The sequence below is a fragment of the Diabrotica undecimpunctata genome, chromosome 7 (assembly GCF_040954645.1).
Source record: "Diabrotica undecimpunctata isolate CICGRU chromosome 7, icDiaUnde3, whole genome shotgun sequence".
In the NCBI taxonomy this organism is placed as follows: Eukaryota; Metazoa; Arthropoda; class Insecta; order Coleoptera; family Chrysomelidae; genus Diabrotica; species Diabrotica undecimpunctata.
In genome coordinates, this window is record NC_092809.1 from 18,386,450 (window position 1) to 18,409,590 (window position 23,141).

At 35.1% G+C, this 23,141-nt stretch overlaps 1 protein-coding gene across 1 annotated transcript in view; it reads right to left on the reverse strand.

Annotated features, from left to right (window-relative positions):
* The window catches only part of LOC140446295 (glutamate receptor ionotropic, kainate 2), a 429,700-nt gene that overhangs the window by 191,086 nt on the left and 215,473 nt on the right, over positions 1–23,141 (reverse strand). The window contains exon 8 of the mRNA XM_072538832.1: positions 2,613–2,816. Within this exon, the coding sequence (XP_072394933.1) occupies positions 2,613–2,816 (204 nt within the window). The remainder of the gene's footprint in view (positions 1–2,612; positions 2,817–23,141) is intronic.

Sequence of the window (23,141 nt, forward strand, 5' to 3'; positions counted from 1 at the left end):
TTAAAATTTTCACGGCTAATATTGGTTATTATATTACATTAATAAAAATAATAATTTAACCATTAAAAATTTTGTAAATAAAAATACCTTATCTCTTTGGATATTTCAAAACTAATCTTCGAGTTTAATCACTTTACTAGAAAACCTGGAATTCATATCCGAAGGTACTATTCGTTGCAAGATAATTAAGATGGAATTCCCCAGATTTTTAATAATATAATGGGTATAAAGATGCCGGCTTTGCCCACGTGCCTCGTCTGTTCAGTTTACATTAAAATCTTAACTTGAAAGAGTGAAGTTATTACGAACGAAAACAATTTTTTTGTTTAGTATGTTTTTGATCGTATGTAAATTACGGCTCGTCGGTCTTTCCGCGTCTACTGCAGTAATTAGCGTCTCGAATATTTCTTTTGCGAAATATATGCAGTGCGTGAGTGATTTTTTATCCCATATACCTACAAACATATACGTACCTTTCGCTCGTGCTCATTTTGTTGGATTGTTTGTAATGGCTTCATCATCAACATCATCAAGTTTTACACCGGTACTGTTGCGTACAGTCAGTAAGTTTGTCTATTCACCAAGAGAGAAGACTATTGTCCTGAATATTCACGATGCTCTGGTTTCTCAGAATCCCACAAACACTGTTCGCAACATAGTCGAAAGTTGTGCCAACATGACTGGCGTAGGGGAATCAACTATATATAGGTTCCTATCAGAAAGAAAAAACACGGTATAGCTAACCCAAACACAAACGATCACTTAAAGAGAGAGAAAAAGCCTATTAAAATTGATGAATTGGCCAAAAATGGTATTCGAAGGAAAATTATGGATTTTTTTTTAAAAAGAAATACCAAACCTAAACAAAATTTTACAAGAAGGTAGAGACGACCCGGATTTGCCTCGGATGAACTAAATTGTGGCAAGTTTTAAAAGAATTTCCGGTAGGAGAAATCAGAACGAAAATCACTTTTAATTGACCGGGAGGAGATAATATGTTGGAGAAGAAATAATCTAAGATCCATACAAAAATCCGGGCTAAAGGAAGGCCAATCTTCTACCAGGATGAAACATGGGTAAACTCAGGTAATAATCTAAAAAAAAATTTGGTCAGATAAAAATATATTAAGCTCCAGGCAAGCCTTTATGGAAGGTTGGTCTACTGGTATCTCCTCCCCACCTTCTGGTAAAGGCAGTAGATTAATAATATCTCACATTGGCAGTGAAAAAGGATTTGTTAAGCATGGTTTTTTGGAATTTCAGTCCAAAAGTACAAAAGACTATCACGAGGAGATGACAGCTGATGTTTTCGAAAAGTATTTTGAGCAGATGATTGAACACATACCACCATATTCAATTAGTTAGTTTTCTACTCGTAATTATATAAGGTAAGTAATAGTAGTTGTAATCGTAAGGTATTAAAGGGAAAAGGCGAAAAATATCGCCTGTCAAAATGTTCAATATGTTTTAAATGTATCCATTTTTTTTTCAAATCCTGAGAAAACTAAAAAGCATTTTTGAAAAATTTAAAGGCAAAATGAAATATTTATTAGAATAAATAAAAAGTTTCTTTTGCATGCAATACTTTCAATTAAAAATTATACTCTATTTTCTCTTTTAGTTTCACCCCTGTTACATATCATATTAAAATAAACGTTGTAGAAGTTTCCAGGGACTTTCTGTAATAATGTAATCTTTCATTCTGCGTTTAAATTTTTCAAAAATATTAATACGTTTTCTCCGGATTCGAAAATAATGGATACATTTAAAACACATTGAAAATTTTGCCAGGTGACATTTGGCGCCTTTCCCATTAATTAAATAAATGTATCTTTTACAAATGGCAAAAAACTTTTTATTTTTGAATAAAATAAAGAAGTTTTATTAAAACAAAAATACAATTTACATAAGTACAATTTAAAAAATATATTTATTTAGTTCAAATAAATGTTTCAATCATATACTCTACGACACTGGTCGGTCATCTGTAACCATTCAAAATACCTTCGTAATCGGATTATAAGGTTGACTGCTGTATTGTATTCCTTCAGATACAAGGTGGGTTAGTCAAAAACATCTTAAACCGTCAGTTTCAGGTTGGTTTTTACTATTATATCGTATTACCTATCCTCTCTGTATGTCAGTTCTCTAATTAGGGTTAAACTTGTAGTGAGCTATCGACAAATTGTGAACCGATTATAGCTTTTTGGATGATTTTTAACTACCTATTTCTATAATTAATTGTAATGTATAAACATTTTATAATTTTTATTGGGGCAATGATGGCAATACAAAATAAAGATGTTTCCGTTAATTGTCTATACCACTATTGCAGTAATATACATCAAATTTAGAAATATGCCAAATCTAAATTTAAAAACCTAAAAAATATCATCATTTTTATATATCTATACAATTTTGTATCGAGATATATATCTCTTTATATATGGTATTTTATCCCTAAAATATGATAACCGTAAACTTTATCTTTCTCAATTTTTGACAACACCCTACTGAACCCAAATTGTTCTTTTAAACATAGCGATATAGATGGCTGTGTATCTGGGTTAGAGATAAAAGGGAAGCGGTCATAAAGCAAAAGTTTTACTCACCTCTCTCGTCATAACGATGAGCGTTATATTCGGAGTGTGGTTTTCGTAGAAGGCATTGGGATCCGTAATGTTGATTCCGTCAGTGACCGTCCATTCTCCGACTTTACGGATTTCTTCTTTCTTTAATTTTAGAAGGTCCACTTTGAAGTTGGCCCTTTTACCCTCGCTAAACTCTAGATTGCCAGTCAGTCCGTGGAGGCCGCTCTGTAACAGAAAACATGGGTGTAACACATTTTATATGTAAATAGATTATGTTAAATTTAAACGGGTAAATGTAATTGCTCAGATGCTTTTACCAATAAAACCTTTACCTGTTTTCAGTTACTTAATTTATTATTTCTGTAATTATTTTGGAACTTATTAAATGGTTTGCAGACATATTTTAAATATTTTTCATATTACAGTACATTTGAAAATGATAGATAGATAGATAGATAGATAGATGGTTTATTGGTAATACATCAATACAAAAGTATTTTTTACAAGTCAAAGATAAAATATGTCAATATAGTTAATAAACACATAAATATAAACACAAAACATAAATACAGTGTTTTAAAATATACTTACAACGATTACAACAAATTAAAATTGGAGGTGAAATACTCCTCATACGTAAAAAAGGCATTCACTATAAGGTAACTCTTAATTTTCTCCTTAAACTGATGAAAATTAAGAGCTTTTATTCTAGCTGGCACTAAGTTATAGAATTTAATGGCTAAATACCTTGAATCATTTTTGGATCTCTCAAGACGGCTAAATTCTGGTGTAAGATTATTATTAAATCTGGTGGGATACTTGTGAAAATCTACATGCGCATTGTATTGACTAAGATTTTGTTTAATGTGCAGCAGACACTGCATAATATATACACAAGGAAAAGTCAAAATTTGTAAAGCTCTAAACGAGTTTCTACAATCTGCTCTATAACAGAGCCCAGAGATAATACGAACACACTTTCTTTGTTGTGCAAACACTTTATCAATGTGACAAGAGTGACCCCAGGAGAGAATAGCATATGTCAGATGAGAATGAAAATTACTATGATAGCCTGTTAAAATAGTTTCCCTGGAAGTCCCCTGTACAAGGTTCCTAAAGAGGAAAAGTTGTCGGGAAAGCTTTTTCGATAGAATAACTATATGTTGTTCCCAGGTTAATCCTGCATCCAAATATATCCCCAGAAACTTCGCTCCGGTTACACATTGTGGTAGAGCAGCGTTTTCAACGCAAGTGTTATTTCTTAGAGTAAAATTAACACTTTGTGATTTAGAGTTGTTCAAAGAAAGACGGTTAGTTAAAAACCAATTGAATAAGTTTTTTTATAAATCAAATAAAACAGTGTTAACTGTTTCATTTTGAGAGTACACTAGATCATTAATATAGATAAGAAATAATACTGGACCCAAAACCAAACCTTGAGGGACACCAAACAACAGAGATTGTTTTTGAGAATCACACCGGTTGAAGTGAACATATTGATCACGATTTGATATATATGAATCAATTAGTTAAATAGCATCACTATGAAAATTATAATAAGGAAGTTTTCTAAGCAAAATACTATGTGTGACACAATCGAAAGCCTTAGTAAGATCTAAAAACGATGCAAGAGTATCAAGATATTTTTCAAACCCTTCCAAAACATTGCTAGTGAAATGATCAATAGCTAAAGTTGTTGTTTTATTTTTTCGGAATCCGTACTGGTTTATGGCAAACAGTATATTAGATTCAAAATGTAGAATAATTTGATTTTTTAAAATTCGTTCATAAACTTTTGATAAAATGGGCAACAAAGAAATGGGTCGATAGTTGTTATAATCGTCAATAGAGCCTTTATTCTTAAACAGAGGTACTACCTTTGCAGTTTTGAAAACTTGAGGATAAGTATTGACTGATAGCACAAATTTTATTGCACGTGAGATAAAATCCAATAGAATTTCATTAAACAGTGATTTTCTAAAATAAAATATTCATAATTGTTCTGAAAATGTTTGGGTTATATCTAAAATTTTTAAACTTACAGTACATTCAACCCACTTACACCTCTAACCGATTAACGAAATTAGCAGAAAATCTTTCGTTGTAGTAAAAGACACGGTAAACTGCACTGGAGTTCTCTATAATGTTTAATACTTTTCTAAATTTTAGGCATAAAGTAAATATATGTGTCCTTAACATGTTGTTCATAGTTTTGCATATTTTGTTACATTTTTTTTTAATAAATAGTATTCTTGCATAATGTTATTTAACGTAAATTTCTTTCACCTACTTATTTAATTTTTTTTTTTTCTGAAACAAATACTACTGTTCTAAAAATACTTTATATTCAAAGTAGATATACAAAGTACTAAAATATCACTTTTAATTTTTGTTAAGGCCGTATGACACTATGCATTTTCTTGTATCATTTCTTATATCGTTTCTGATATAGAAAGTTATTTATGTTTTCTTGTATCGTTTTTTGCACGTACATTTGTACTCTGTATGACACTATGCAAGTTCTTTTACCGGAAATTGTATGTAATTCGGCACATGATTGGTCGAAATTTTGACACATATAAGAATAGAATTGCAGTACCTGAGGACCCCAAGCCAGATGCTACTGATTATTTTTTAAAATACTGTGGTTCAAAAATGAAAGAAATAAAATGTCCCAATATTAAAACTAAATTGGAAACCACAATTTTTAAAGATATTCAACAGGCTGTAATGGAAGACAGAAATAATTAATAATTTGGTTATAATAATTGATTTGTTTTTTTTTACAAATTGTGTTTGAATGGCATGCTCTTGAAATTCTACTCTCTTATTTGGAGATATAAAATAATCTTTAAACTCATCACGATTTTTTTAAGGCGGTTATGTATTGCTTTTTGTAATACATCTCCTCCTACTTTCAGTAGTTCCGATGCTATTTGATTCAATCCCTGTGATTTATTGTTTTTCAATTTGGCTACTGCTGTTCTAATCTTGGTTATTGTTGGTGGGCACTTTTTTCTGATGTCTGCTTGGTCTAATTGTATATCAAAGTTCTCCTCCAGCCGCCATTATGACAGAAGTTTTACGTTTTTGCGCACAAATTGGCGCATTTCTTGTACAAGAAACTGCAGCGGACACAAATTCTTGTATCGTTTCTGATATAAGAACTATACGCTTGTATGACACTATCCATTATCAGAAACGATATAAGAAATGATACAAGAAAATGCATAGTGTCATACGGCCTTTAGATTTACAGTATGTCATTCGAACGAGTACATACTGCTATGTGAATCAGTGTAAAAATTGGCTGTTTATCACGGTAAATACCAGTGTTTAAAAGTATTTAACCAACAAAAAGTTATTAGCAATGGGTGTGTAGAGTTTTTAACATCAACAGCTGTAATATTATTCGGTAAGAAATTGTTTATTAATACTCTTCTAACCAAAACATTCAGCTGTCGTTTTTTGTCACATTTAACATAAGCCAGTCCTATCAAGGACTGGTTTGGCGAAGTATTAGCCAGGCAACCAGTAATACAGATATGCGCTACAATTGCTGTCTATCAGTCGAAACTTTATTGCAAGAAAACCAAAAATAGTTACTTTTGACTACATGAGTAACAACTTAAATCAATGTTCTCCTACAGTTAGCAATACCATGTCTGGAAACAACATCATCAGTAATAATCCAAATTCATATGCAACTGCTACTATGTCAAAACCCAAACCGACATATCCCAAAAAAGATCAAGCCATATTAATACATGCTGAACCAAACTTATTACTACTCGACTACGTCAAAGCCATAGGTAACATTGTTAGCCCCAAAAACATATGCTTCGCCTTAAGAATTTCCAATAATCGGATATGCATCTACTTAACAAATCCTGAACTTGTCGAACATATTTTAACAGAATACCCTAATATTACAATCAACTCTGTAGAACTACCCGTAAGAAGACTGGTTACCCCAGCCAAAAGACTAATAATCTCCAACGTCTGTCCATAAATACCTCATGAAATTATAGAAAAACACCTTCAAGATCTAGGTCTTCAACTTCCTTCACCAGTGTCATATATAAAAGCTAGAATCCCCGGTAATGAATTTACTCATTCATCATTTTAAGATAGGGTCCACGTTTCAGTCCCATATATTGTTGTGAATTTATTAAAAGGTTCAATATCTATAACACTTACGGATTTAATTTATTTCTTTATTTATATTAACTTATCTGACAATAATTTATTATATCCGTACGTACAAATTCGCGAGCGCGGGTCTTGAGTATTAACTGTCCCTCCATATAAAAATGTTGTATTTATATACGAAATCCTGATATACTGGAATAGTCGAGAACATCAAGTTGGAGAATTCACCATAATTTGAATCTAGACTTCCACCGAAATTTCTACAATAAAACAGAATAATTAGTCATAAAAGTTAGGCCAGTATATTTATCGTAACATTGCCCCCCTCTTAAAAGATGGTTCCTCCTGGAACCTTGTCGGGACTGGAACCGGAACTGTATGCTGGTATCGGCAACTGGACCCTCTTTTACAACTTCCAGTTGTATAAAAATGACAAGGGACGGTTTTCTCTCCGCACCAGTAACTATGCGGATTGCAACAGACTAACACCTGGACTTCGGTGTCTTTAAAGATCTCCTCCACCATATTTCGGATAACCCTCCAATCTAATTGGCGGCACTCCAACTTTGGCATGGCTAACTTTTGCACGTCGGACTCTAGTACGTGCTCTCTCAATTGAAGTAAGGCTTCCCATACATCTCGGTAGGTAGGTTGGTCACGGGCAGTGTCTTTTGTTACCAGGTAGAAAAGGTAACGTGATGCATCTTGGAGTTTCAAGGTTTTACCGGGAGCTGGCACCTGGCATTGAAGTTCTGCAACTCGACCAAACTTCCTTCGAAAGACGGATGCCAACCCTGGTGCGTCTTTGATACTGGCCGGGATGGTAAGGGCCAGCGAGTAGTCATCGGGGAGCGCGAGTAGATCTTGCTTTTCTTCAGTGGTAACACCATGTCTTGCTTTACCGGTACCTCCATAGGCACCCATGAATTCCTCAAACGTGAGGTCAAACACATCTTGGACTTGGTTTACTTCCACTTCTTCATCTACGTCGTGGTCACCTTCGAAAGATGCCAACCGGTTATGGTGTACTATCATCGGCTTTCCCCTCGGGACCTTGCTTATTCGGTAGATGACATCGTTGATCTTCTCCATGATGAGGTATGGACCTTCCCAAAACTGCTGCAGTTTGGGAGAACAACCTATTCGCTTCTTGGGATTATACAGCCATACTTTGTCGTTCTTCTTAAAGCAACCCTTTTCGGCTTGTGTATCGTACCGTTTCTTCATTCGGTCGCTAGCGATCTGAAGGTGGGAACGGACCAACTCATGTACATCGTCCATTCTTCTTCGTAATTCGATCACATAATCTTCACCTGCTAAATCTTCTCCAGGTCGACACCCAAATTCTAGATCACAAGGTAGTCGCATTTCGCGTCCGAATAGGACTTTGGCTGGTGTCTGGCCTGTTGATTCGTTAACAGCAGATCTGTAGGCCATTGTGAAGAACGGAAGGTATTGGTCCCAGTCTCGCTGATGATCGGACACCATCTTTGTCAAATACTTGCCAACTGTCCTATTCATTCGTTCTACCATACCATCCGATTGCGGATGATACGCGGTAGTTCTTGTTTTCTTCATGCCTAGTCTATCACATATTCCTTGGAATAGATCACTTTCGAAGTTCCTGCCTTGATCACTATGGATCTCCAAAGGCACTCCAAATCGGCTGATATATTCTTGGATCAACTTATCTGCAACGGTGGCGGCCTTCTGGTCTGGAAGTGCGTAAATCTCGACCCACTTAGTGAAGTAATCCATTACTACCAACATGTACTTGCCCCCATTTTCACTTTCTGGAAATGGCCCTGCAATGTCCAAAGCTATTCTTTCAAACGGGCTTCCAACATTATATTGTCTCATAGGAGCTCTCCTTTTCCGGTGAGGCCCGTTACTCGTAGCACAAATAGTACATTTCTTACACCAGTCTTTTACGTCGTCGGAACTGTTCATCCAATAAAACCGTTCCCGAATTCGCTGAAGGGTTTTCTTTACCCCAAAATGCCCTCCCGATGGACTGTCGTGTAACTGACGAAGTACTTCGGCTATTCTGCTCTTTGGGATCACCAACTGTCTTCTCTTCTCTGAACCGTCATCATTTTCCAGGACTCGTTTGAGCAAGCCATCTTCGATGATAAATGAGTCCCACTGGGCCCAATACGTCTTAACTACTGAGCATAGGTTTGATATTTCCTGCCAAGGTGGTCGACGGTTTTCCTCTTTCCATTTTCGGATTTTCTGTATAACTGGATCTCTCTCTTGTTCTTCCCTTATCTTAGTAGGCGTCCAGTCGTCGTTGACAATCGTCGTTCTTAGCACTGCTGCTTCCTTGGATTCCGTTTTGTTGCAGTGGGAACACTCTGCTGGGCATGGCCTTCTGGAAAGAGAATCAGCGTTTCTGTGGCTAACTCCGGCCCGGTGCTCAATCTTAAAATCGTATTCTTGGAGTCGTTCGATCCACCTGGCTATCTGACCCTCTGGATTCTTAAACTGCATCAACCACTTAAGGGCGGCATGGTCGGTTCGGATTAGAAACTTTCTGCCATAGAGATATTGATAGAAGTGCTCTACTGATTTCACTACTGCCAGAAGTTCTCTTCTCGTGACGCAATAATTCCGTTCTGGTTTTGAAAGAACTTTACTAAAATATCCGAGGACTCGTTCCTGTCCTCCTTGAATCTGAGACAGCACTCCTCCAATTCCCACATTACTTGCATCCGTATCTAAGATGAACTCTCCTTCTGGCAGTGGATACCCCAAAATTGGTGCTGTTATTAAATGCTTTTTCAACGTTTCAAAGGCATTTTGGCAGTCTATATCCCAGCGGTATTCTCTTGATTCCTCTGTAAGTCGCGTTAATGGCTTAGCGATATCTGCAAACTTCTTAATAAACCTCCGGTAGTAAGTACATAGTCCAAGAAAACTTCTCACTTGATGTTTGTCAGTTGGTTTTGGCCATTCCTTAATGGAATCGATTTTTCCCTTATCCACGGCCACTCCTTCTTTACTGACTATATGACCCAGATAATTGACTTTACCTTGAAATAGCTGGCACTTCTTGGGGTTTAGCATCAATTGGGCAGCTTTAAGTCGATTAAAAACGTTTTCTAAATTCCTCAAATGATCTTCGAATGTCTCCCCCAAGACGATTATGTCATCTAAATAAACCAGGCATGTTTTCCAAGATAACCCTCTTAACACATTTTCCATAAGCCTCTCAAATGTCGCAGGAGCATTACAGAGTCCAACTGGCATAACGTTGAATTGCCACAATCCAGATCCTGTGGTGAAGGCTGTCTTTTCTTTATCTACTGGGTCCATTTCTACCTGCCAGTATCCAGACTTCAAATCCAAAGTAGAAAACAATTTACTTCCAGCCAATGTGTCCAATGTGTCATCGATCCGAGGCAGAGGATAACTATCTTTCTTGGTAACGTTGTTCAGCAAACGGTAATCCACACAGAACCTCGTCGTTCCGTCTTTCTTCTTAACCAGGACCACCGGAGAGACCCATGGGCTCGTAGAAGGTTCTATCACCCCGTCTTTCTTCATTTCCTGAACAATCGTTTCAGCTTCCTCTCTTTTCGCCTGTGGTAATCGTCGAGCTGTTTGACGAATTGGCTTAGCATTACCAGTATCAATTTTATGCTTAACAACCGTAGTTCTTCCCGTCTTTCCTCCTTTCGGTACGAAAATATCACGATACTGCCGAAGAAATTCCCTTAATTTCCTTTTCTCCATCTGATTTAGAGACTGTCCTGCAACTGCAACCATTTGGTCGAATTTATCGTTGGAATTATCAGATGTTGTCGCCTGACGGATTATGGATGTCACAGGTACACAAGTTCCTACTTTTGTCTCTTTCTTTATGGTCACTGGGTAGTAGTTGACATTGATAAGTCTCACAGGAATTTCTTTAGCCGAAGTCACCAATTCCTTTCCAATTATGATTCCACGGCCAACCTCATCGTCGTGGTTCCAAGGCTCCATCATAACAGGTCTCCCTTCGTCTACAATTCCCTGTAGTCGCGCTACTATGATCGTTTCGCTTCTCGCAGGCACGACTGTATCTTCTGTAATGGCTGCTTGCACAGTGTTGTCATTATGTGGATGGAGAAATACCTCCTCGTTGCCAACTTTGATTACCTTATTCTTAAAATCCAATTGGAATCCATGCATATTCATTACGTCCATTCCTAATATAACATCCTCTTCGATGTCAGCAACTATAACAGTATGGACAAACTTTTCTGCCCCAATTCCCAATTGTACCTGGATTTCTCCATGAATGTTGGCATTTTCACCTGTAGCGGTCCGAAGTCGTAACCTCGTTGGTAACAGTTTCTTTCGGCTGTTTATAACTGTCGGGCGTATAATGGTTCTGGTCGCTCCGGTATCCACCAACAACGTATGTCTTTTACCATTTATTTCTCCATCTACATATACACTATCTTCACGACATTTCAAAGAAGCTATTAGTATAAGAGGGTCTTTGGAAAAGTTCCTGGTCGAAGCTGCTCCCCTAAAGCCGACTCGTTCTGGTTTTTCCGATGGTGAGTTTCTTGATTTTATGGTCTTCGTTTTCTTGCATGTCATGCTTTTCATCATATTAACGAGCTGGTCAAGTTTATCTTCATCTTCTTCCTCTTTTACAGTCCTAACTTTACTGTAACCGCCAGAGGCCTGCGTAGCTGACTCATATTCGAGGGCGGCGGATAGGACATCAACCAGCGTCTTGTGACGAGCTAATCGCAGTGTTCTCTGCATTTCATGATCACGAAGACCATCAATAAACGTTTGAACGGCCAATTTTTCCATCATGTCTTCGGGAGCTGTTGGATAAGCATATCGTACTAATCTGGCAATATCTACCTCATATTCTTGAAGAGCCTCATCTTTCTTCTGTCTACGATTTTTAAGCTGTGACTGATATACATGCTCCAAATGTTCGTGGCCATATCGCATATTTAACCTCTTCTTCAGTTGTTCGAAATCATCGGTCTCCTCTACGGCTATGGTCTGAAGCACATCTAAGGCATCTCCTCGAAGAGCGATAGTCAGGTTTACAGCCTTTTCTTTTTCAGACCATCCATTTGCTCTTGCGGCTGATTCGAACTGTTTCATGTAGTTGTTCCATGATGATTTTCCGTCGAAAGTTGGGACTTTAACATGAATAGAACCTCCACTTCCTTCAAATTTCGGCCGTGTCTCCAACTTAAATTTCGTCTCGTCTTCTTTTATCTCCACTGTAATCGGATTGTTACCTCTCTCTGCTGTCCCTGTTTCTTCCATCTTCCTTTCCATCTCTTTAATCTTTTCTTCGAAGGCTAACATATCGGCAGCAACTTGGTTTTTTAACGAAGATATTCTATCGTCCAGGGCAGACATCTCAGAAGTGACTTTGCTTTCTAAAGAAGCGATGTCGCCGGAAACTTTCGAAATATCGCCAGAGACTTTGTTCTCTAATTTCGAAATCGACGAGATGACAGCATCATGTTTGTCTTCAAATATATAAGTCTCTGGATCTAGTCCTTCTTCTAGCAAAGCGTTCTTTAGTCGTTGGACTAACTCAGCCTTTTTTCCGGTAGAAGCTAATTCTCTGTCTTCTAGATGTCTTCTTAAAGTAGTCACTGTCAGCTCATAAATCGTAGCCATTTTCACAATTTATTTTATATTCACTTGTAATTTATTTTCGCAATTTATCTAAGTATTCCACTGTTCTGACACCATTTGTTGTGAATTTATTAAAAGGTTCAATATCTATAACACTTACGGATTTAATTTATTTCTTTATTTATATTAACTTATCTGACAATAATTTATTATATCCGTACGTACAAATTCGCGAGCGCGGGTCTTGAGTATTAACTGTCCCTCCATATAAAAATGTTGTATTTATATACGAAATCCTGATATACTGGAATAGTCGAGAACATCAAGTTGGAGAATTCACCATAATTTGAATCTAGACTTCCACCGAAATTTCTACAATAAAACAGAATAATTAGTCATAAAAGTTAGGCCAGTATATTTATCGTAACAATATATTAAAACCGGTCTTATTTAGGTCTTGTATATATTGAGCTTTACTGCACGTTTTAAATTTTTATTTTTTAAATGTTTCTTGAGACCGCGAACAGTTCTGTTTGCTATTGCTATGCTTCTTTTTATTTCGTTGCTTATTTGGTTTTTTCCTCGTTTACCACAAGTCCTAATTCACTTGCCGTGTCCGCAAGACTTGTCAAACACTGCATCATGTCTCTAATATAGTCCGTTTAGAAAGTATCCGGAATTTTATATTTTTCCTAATTTTAATAGATTTTCTTTTTGTAACATTTTAAGACAAAAGTAATGCATCAAGTAGGTTGTGCCGATAGTAGATTATGGACAAAATTGCATGACAACACCATCTGTCAAATATTGTTGTGTGTACACAGACTTAAGATTCGTGAAATAATGTCGCAAGTAGAAAAAAGAAAAGTGGTAGAATATTTGTATAGAAAGGGTGTTCGAAACATTACAAAATTATTGCAACTCACTGAACTCGGAAAAAGTGCAGTGTATGAGACAATAAAGAGGATAAAAACTGGCATAGATATGAGACATAGGCCAGTTTCGGGTAGACCGCGTAAGATTCGCGGAAACAATTCTAATGCTTTAGTCGCTTTAGGATGACAAAATCCGCGCCTAGGTTTTCGAAAATTAGCGAACAGATTTGGAAATCAACTAAGAATAAAAGTATGCCCATAAACTGTCCGCATGTAGCTGAAAAAGCAAGGCTACATATCAAGGAATCTAAAAAAAATCCCTACAATGACACCTCTGCAAAGACAAAGAAGAATAGATTTTTTTCAACGTTTTCGAGAAGATAATTTTAATGTCTTTATATCTGATGAAAGTTGTTTCCAGCTTGGTGCAAATTATCTAAAAGTCCTATCAAGAGAAAATGTTCAAATTTCGTACTAAAATAATGGTTTGGGGAGCAATATCTCAGCGTGGTGCTACCCCTCTCTGTATAGTTAATGGTACTGTTGATAGTGCGAAATATTGTGATACCCTAAATGGTTTTCTTCTTGAAACGGCTCATGTTTTATATCCAGACGGGTTGCGTTTTTAGCAACATAATGCAAGATGCCATATTTCTGCTTATATTCAAGCTTGGATGCAAGAACACGAATTGGCAACAATTATGTGGCCAGCAGCATCTCCAGATCTTAGTCCCATTGAAAACATATGGGGACTGATGAAGATTGAAGTGAAAAGAGCAACGCCACGAGATAAAGAAGATTTGATTCGAACAGTTTTATAGGCCTGGAACACCATTACCAAAAATTATGGCCTTGACCTAGTTTCGGCTGTACCTGGACGTTTAGTTAAGTGTTTAGATTTAAATGGAGGTTGTATAAGTAAATGGGATGAATTATTTCTTGAAATTTCATATTTCAAGTGATAGAAATAAATACCGTAAAATTATAATTCTGCTTTCTTTTTTCCGGATATTTTCTAGACGGACTATACATCTGACCACTACATCTATATCATCAGCGAATTTGAAAATTTGTGTCGATCAATTAAAAATAGTTCCATTCATTCTAATATTTAATTGTCTGATTGCCTTTTTTAAAATATTATTAAAGATGAGACACGCCAGCGCGTCCCCCTGTCTTCATCTTCATCAAAGAACGTAGAGTTTTCTCCTTCAATTCTAACGCATGAGCTTACATTTTGCATTGTTAGTTGGGTCAACTTAACTAATCCTTAAACTTTGCGATCCCAAAGTCTATCATTGCATTATATAGTTTTTTTTCACACTGTCATAGGCTGCTTTGAGGTCGACGAAGAGATGCTGTGTATCTATGTTATATTCTAGTTATTTTTTTTAGAATCTGCTTATGTACTTGAATTTGATGTGTAGTTGACTGTCTAGCAGTAAATCCGCATTGATATTGACCAACAATATCCTTTGTAAAATGTTTAAGTCGTTTAAACAATACATTGCCAAAGATTTTATACTCAGATGCTAACAGAGTACTATATGCCTCTATAGTTCTTATGCTCCAGTTGATCATCCCTTTTATGCAACGGGCATATTATTCCCTTAAGCCACTCTTCTGGTACCCATTCATTCTACCCTATAAGTACTATTAGTTTATAAACTGCTGTAAAAAATTGATCACTACCTTTTTTTAGACATTTCCGAACAGATTTAATCGATTCCTAGGGCTTTATTGTATTTGAGTTTTAGGATGGCATTTGACACTTTTTCTCTTGTTGGGTCTTCACTGTAGAGTTAACATTATAGATTTTGTTGATTGTCTAGTTTGTTATCTCCTTCAATATCGTTTATATTTGGATGTTCGCTGAAATGTTATGCCCATCTGTTAAGAACTGAGTTTTTATCATATAGAATTTCACTGTTAGTGTCTTTAAAAATTTTTAATCGTGATTTAAATTCTCGACAGCTATTATTTTAGGATTTATAGTATTTTTTCGTTGTTGTTCTAAAGCTTTTCTTTTAGTAACTTATGCAATGCTCTAAAAGTTTTTTTCCTCTCGCATTTCGCTTCTGAATTTCTTGACTTTCTACATCAATATCAATAATAATTATTTCTACAAAATATTATTGTATGTTTTTATTTTAACACCCCATATAAACAAATATTCTTTCTTAACTTTTAATTTTGTAAAATAAAGAAATCAATAAATTTCGAAAAAATACCTTAAATTAAATAGCTGATATTTTTTGTCAGAAAATTCGTTATTAAGAAAAATCTCAAATTAAAAAAAAAATAAAGTCGGGGCATAATCAAACAACCTTATGTAAATATCCATCTCTCCATAATATATCAAATTCACTTTGAAGTGAACTGTTTTGTACCCACGGCACGGCTGAAACGGTAAATTCTACGTTTATGGAGGAGCAAAGGAAAAGATCTGTTTGTGCGTATGCTAACGAGGGTAATATGGTGATTGATGAAATTAGTTTGGATTTTGAGAGGGTCTCAGCAGGTCTCTGCGTGGATGTTATACACCTCTTGTGTTGCGAAAAGTTTTTTAAACAAGTGTACAGTCAACCTTTATTTCGTTTCTGTCAGTCTGTTGCTTTGGTGGTTAAATGTATCTAACAGTACAAAGGGATTGTCTTTTGGAACATTACTTTTTAAGTGTCAGCTTGTTAAGTGTTTTTTCAGAATGCTCATGGATAACTAGTATGAGACGAACCTCGTTGGTTATTTTAACCCGTAATCGTACTTTTCTAAAAATAGTTTATAAACCAAGCGTTTTTGTTTGATTAGTTTACATTTAGCCATTTGCGAGACCAGACGTTACTGGAGTCAGCGAGACTCAACGTCACCGTTAAATACTTTTTATCGAGCGTTTTATATTTCTTCGTATAAACTGTAATAAATCATCGACCAAGTAAGTCACGATTGGTTATTGGTATAGATCCGAAGTTTGAAGAGAAAGTGTTACATTGGTTCAGTGATTTGGACTCTCAATATAGTGATATTGATGATATTGACAGTAATGCGGTAATAGAAAGAAGTCATGATTCGGCATCTGAGCAGTCTAATAGTGAATCTGATACAGAAGACAATATTCCAGAAATTTTAAACCAAGACTCGTCTAGTAATGATGAAAATAATATATTGGTGTCAAGATCTTCAAATTACTTTTATGGTAAAAACAGATTTAAGTGGTCAGCTGGTGCACCAAAAGATATTCGTACTCAAAAGAATAATATAATTGTACATTTACCGGGGCTGCAAGGAAAGGCTCGGTCTCTTGGTCTTTCGGCACCTCCAAAGGAAATTTGGAACTGTTTATTTACAAATCAAATGTTAAATGTTGTAGTCGAATGGAGAAAAATAAAATTGGCGAGTATTAGTGTCAAATACAAAAATGAAAATAAGCCGGAATTAAAAAATGTCGACCAGGTCGAAATGGAAGCATTTTTAGGCTTACTGATTTACAGTATTTAAGTCCAATGATGAAGACATCGAATGTCTATTTGCTACAGATGAAACGGACAAGAGATTTTCAGTTTTATTGACTTGTTTACGTTTTGATGATCCTTCTACAAAAGAACAACGAGAAGCCGTAAATCCACTAGCACCAATTCGAGAACTATTTGAATCTTTTATTCAAACCTGTCAAATGGAGTTTACTGTTGGTGAATATACAGGGTGGCGCACCGAAAACGAAACAGATGCATTTACTGGCAGATGATTCCTTTTAAAAAAAAAACGCTTGGACCCGTCGATTTTGTTATCGAGGGGGAAACAAAATTGGCATAAAATCACATTAACATTTGCAGCCCCCTAAGCGGGGGTGGCACCATCCCTAAAATCTTAAATAGAAAGGGGGGTCGAATGATCCATCATTTAAAAGGTCTTTCAACTCCCTTTACAATGATGTAAAATTCATGTACTTCAATTCAGTAGTTTTGGAGATTTATTGATTTAAAGTTTAAATACATCATCGTAAGAGGAGATCAATACATAGCAGCAAAGTTGTTAAAAAATAAAGAATGAACTGACCTGTCAGCCGAGTAAATGTTGAAAATGACCACCATTACTTTCCATGCAATAATAAAGATTTTGCTGAAAACGTTGCCGGGCATTTTGCAATATTTGAGGAGTAATTTGATGGCACTCATTTACAATTCTTTGTCGTAAATCTTCTAAGGATGTTGGCTGAGTAGCATAGATTTTGCTTTTTAAGCAACCCCACAAAAAGAAATCCAAAGGTGATAAATCTGGCGATCTTGGGAGCCATTCAACGGCACCTCTTCTACCAATCCATTGACCTGGAAAAGTCTGATCTAAATAATGCCGAACTCTTAATGCGTAATGTGGTGGGGCACCATCCTGTTGGAACATCAACATATTCTCAACGTATCGACCATCATTCTGATTTTCAATTATATCTGTTAGCGCAGGATCTATGGCATTTTGCAGTAATTCCAAATACATTTCACCAGTCAAATTTCCAGGTAAGAAAAAAGGACCAACCAAATGATCGCCAAAAATGCCAGCCCAAACATTTAATTTTTGTGGCTGCTGTGTGTGTACCTCATGGTAAATTCTGGGATTAGAGTCCGATCAATATCGACAATTATGACGATTTACTTCGCCATTTAAAAAAAGGAACATTCGTCGGAAAAGCAAATGTTAAATAAAAATTGTTCATCGTTTGTAATTAGTTCACTCATAACTTCACAAAATTCTACTATTCACTTCTGTTGCTTTGTTCCTTATAGGATTTTCAATATTACGTTTTTTATTGGCGACTGATCCAGTTTTCCGAAATTTAGCTACAAGTTCTAGAACATATTTTCGGTGCACATTATTGTTCTCATGTCGCTCATTAAAAATTTGTGCTGTTCTATTAGCGCACTGATTATTTCCGAAAAATATTTCAATAATTTCAACCCTTTCTGCCGTGGAATATACCATGGTTAATTTATGTATAAAGCAATAAATGATATTTTAACAACAAAGATTTGTCAAATCAATCTCAAACTAATGTACTATTTCCTATTTAAAATAAGTACGTGGCATTCTCTGCTTATCTTTCTTCAAGAAACAACTTTTTTTGTCACAAAGGACACTTCAATTGCTATTTTTATTATTAATAAACCATGGGCGTAGTAAATAAAAGCATTTACTTATCAAGAAAATGCTTTTACTCAAATTTCTTCTGAAAGAAGTACAAACTAATTTGATGTACCTATTAAAGTCTACTTTAAACTTTAAATCAATAAATCTCCAAAACTACTGTATTGAATACATGAATTTTACATCATTATAAAGGGAGTTGAAAGACCTTTCAAATAATGGATCATTCGACCCCCCTTTTCATTTAAGATTTTAGGGATGATGCCACCCCCGCTTAAGGGGCTGCAAATGTTAAAGTGATTTTATGCCAATTTTGTGTCCCCCTCGAAAACAAAATCGACGGGTCCGAGCGTTTTTTCAAAAAAGGAATCATCTGCCAGTAAATGCCTCTGTTTCGGTGTTTGCTGTTTTCGGTGCGCCACACTGTATATGCATTGATGAAATGTTAGTTGGTTTCCGGGGTAGATCACGCTTTAGAATGTATATTCCAAACAAACCACGAAAATATGGACTTAAAATTATGATATTAACAGATGCAAGAGACAACTATGTGTACAATGCGTATGTATATACAGGCCAATATTCCGACGGAATGAGCCTTTAGTAACTGAAAAAAAGTTTGCTAAACCTACTCAATCTGTGTTACGGCTTTCTAAGCCATTATTTGGCAGTAATCGTAATGTGACAGCTGAAAATTGGTTCACGTTTATAGAACTAGTTTAGTTGTTGAAATCTAATGGCCTAACATATGTGGGAACTATGAAAAAGGTTAAAAGACATATTCCTCCTGAGTTTCTTCGTCAAAGGCATAGAGTGATTGATCTAGTTAGATACGGCTTTACAAAAGACATTACCCTCCTTTCGCATGTTCCTAAAAAAACAAAGCCGTCATACTAGTATCCTCAATGCATCATAGTATAGCCGTAGATGAAAAAGCAAAAAAACCAGAAATAATTAGTCTGTATAATATGAAGAAAGGCGGCGTTGATGCTTTGAATGAAAAATGTACGGTTTACAGTTCATTCAGAAGAACGCAACGTTGGCCAATGGCCATACTTTACAAAATACTTGATATGAGTACAGTTAACGCTTTTATTATGTATCAGTGTTACAGAGAATCCAAACCTTTAGACAGGAAAGATTTTATGAAGGTACTGGCTGAAAGTATTATTAAAGAATATATGAAACAACGAATGTATAACAGCAGAATCTTGACAGAAATAAGAGAAAACATAAAGCGAATACTGTGCGTGGTTGAACCTCCTTCTATTCATGAAGGTCGGTTAGCAGTTCGAAAATCTTGCTACATTTGCCCATCAAAACTTCATTGGAAGACATCTTATTTATGTGTCTGTTGTAAAAAATCCATTTGCTTGACTTGTTGTCATAAAATATGCAGAAACTTTAATGTTAAAAAAGAATAAAAAAAATCCCCATTTTTTGTTCTTATTTACCCCCTGCGCGTTCCGTTACGTTTAGACTACTGATTATACTTTTTATTACCATAGATTATTCAATATTTGTTACACCTAATATTAAAACCATTTGTACATAATAAATTTAGAAATATTAAAAAAAAAATAAGTTTTGCGACGTAACACCGTACTTTATTTATTTGCAACTTTTAGCAAAAATGATAATAATAAGAATAGTTAGTAACAGAAAGAACTAAAAAGGCAATAGGATATTGTAAAAATGTCTAAAGAATAGATTATTATAAACAATGTGACAAAATAATTATTTAAATTTGAATGAGACCAGCATATTTATGATGAGTCCCGGAGACTCCACGTCACCGGTTATGTTCCTAAAATCGGACGTCACCGGTTACGGGTTAATACTCCAGAAGTTAACACTATTTAAGTGCCCACATACTCCTAAACTTAGTGTAATGAATCCTTTAATATATTTTACTTTAAACTATACTTATAACCCATTTTATATAAAGCTGGCAACGAGTGAATGACATGATAAAGTCAATTTTAACACCTACTTAACAATTTTAAATTCTATTACAATACAAACCTAAATTAAATACCAGAATATTTTTTACATATCCCTAATCTGTTGTGATAGAGATCTTTTGAACAAATACATTGATTTTTAATCCTAACTCACAACGGATCTCCCTTTTACTCGAGAACGGATTTTAAAAAAGTAGGTATTAGCAGCCATTTTCCATTATCTGTGATCAAAGAGCTGTGAAAGTAATACGAATTTTCACAGGACCTTGTGTGTATTTTAATTTTAAAATGGATGGCGTTTGCGTGGCCGGTAGCACAAAAAATCTAAATAAAGACTATGAAAAAAAAATTAGAAACAAATATCGATATGATTTCTGCATAATACATCAATTTTTTATTGTATAATATTTCGTTTACATTGAAAGATATAGTAAGAAAAATATGTTTATTTCACATTTAAAATTTAAAATATCTAACAAAGTATGACAAGTATGTTATATCTAGTGTTGAATAAATAATTATTTATACAGTATTATGCACAAGTAGTGCAATAAATTCATTGTTTCAGAAACTTTAAAAAAAGTTAAAACACGTCTTAACGTTTAAATGGCCAATAATTGCTATTATGTGTCGGCGTCATCAGTTTTGGCGTAATGAGGTAATCGACGATTTTTTTTTAAATAAAAGCCGAGGTCAGGGGACACCTCATTTAAAAAGTCTTCTATTTTTCTTTGCAACAATGTACTATTCAAATATTTTATAAAAAATTTTTTTTGTGTTACCTATAGTATACAGCCTACTACAGGAATTTAGTTTCCTTGTGCAATTTAAATATGTATTTATTTTTATAGTGTTAACCAAAATTACTTACTTAACATTTGGGTAATGGCGTCACTGTGTGAAAGACCGGATAGACTGTTTTTATGTTGGTTTAAACAGGTTCTTGTAAAGAGCCGAACATTTCAGTACCTTCATGTATCGTTGTGACTGACAGTTAGTCGTCATGTAAAAATGACAGTGTAATAGTGTAGTATAGTATAGTAAACGAGCTTTCGAGTGTCTCAGACCGGCGCCGCTTATACCGATACAAAAATATTCCTTGGTAAGCTATTGTATATTTGTACATATCCTTAATTCTAATTAAAACATTGTTTTTTGCAATGGGAGATTACGAACACGAGCAAGTTTACTTGCAGAAACTTTTAGAAGAAGTAGGACTAGATAATAGGTATAGTGAATCAGTGGCATGCGAAGATAAATCAGAAGAAGAGGAACATGACATTGAGGAGGTTATAAATTACAGCAGTGAATCAGAATAAAAAATATTAGATGCAGATAAAACAGTTACAGTTCGTTAGTCTATGTTAACAAACTAAAATATGTATTAGCAAGTCATGCTAAATTGCTTTAGGCAATAACCGTACAACTTACTGAAGCATCCTTCAAAGACAAGAACCACTAGAACAAGATAGGATAACATAATAATTCGCTTACCAGGGCCTACAAAGATTACTAAAAATTTAAAGAACGTTGAAGAGATTTGGAAATATTTCTTGGATGGCACTATAAATGGTATACTTGTAGAAAATACAAATAAATAGAGAGCGAAATGCTAATCTCACTAATGAAATAGAAATCCGCGCTTTTATAGGACTATTTATCTGAGCCAGGACACTGTAATCGTGCCAGCACGGAAGATATTTGGAGAAGAGACAATTATGGTATAAAAATTTTTTATCTTACTATGACCCTTCAGCGATTCTGGTTTCTTCTTCCTTGCATTAGGTTTGATGATAAGAAAACACGTGCAGAGCGATCAAAAATTGACAAGCTAGCTCCTATTCGTGTGGTGTTTGACCAGTTCGTAAAAAATTGTGAAAATGGTTATATTCATTCAGCGTTTGTTACCATTGATGAGATGTTCCCTGTTTTCAGAGGGAAATGTTCGTTCCGTCAGTACATTCCCTACTTTCCGTCAAAACCCAATAAATACAGATGTAAGGTATATGCAGTTTGTGATTCAAAATATTTAATACTTCAAAATGAAAGTCTGCGTGAGATCTAAAACTATTGTAACAAAGATATTTTGCCTACCACATAGGGTATTATTTTAGGGGCTTGAAAATTTGGGACAGAAATTATTGGGGTAGAGATAGGACAAACAAAACAAACCGAAACGTTGCGAAGGGCCACTCAGAGTTTATTTGGAGAACTGGGCCGTGGATAAGTGAATGACAAGGCGACTGAAATGGGGTAACTACAAAAATGAAACAAGAGGGGTACTTACATGAGTTTCCTGGACAAACAAAAACACAAGAAGGTTCTCAAAGCTATTTAAAATGGACGGCGCTTTGAAAAATCTTTCTTCTGGATGAAAGAAAAAGTTCTTCATTTCTAAAAACACAAAAGAGGTTAGAAACTTTTTTAAAATAAATAAACAAAATGGTTTAGGGAAAAAATTACACATTTATTGTTGTCCCACCACAAACAATTGCAAATATAGATAATAACAATAAAATACAAAATATCAAAAACAGACTTACCATCTCCCATCCGTTTACAAACTCTAGAAGTTGGAGATACTTCAAAAAGTTACAATTGTTACTGGGCGATAATTTATAGCAGAAATAAATCATTACAAATAAAAAAATCTTTCAAGTAAAACTATGCATAGAGGTGAACCTTCTTTAAAAAACAAAAACAAAATCTCAAAGATGATTAGGTATTTACCAAATGTCAAAAAAAAAATAAAGCTAGCTGTCAGATGTCAATACTAAATTTTAAAATTGAGAACAATTAATAGACAGCTAAGCCAC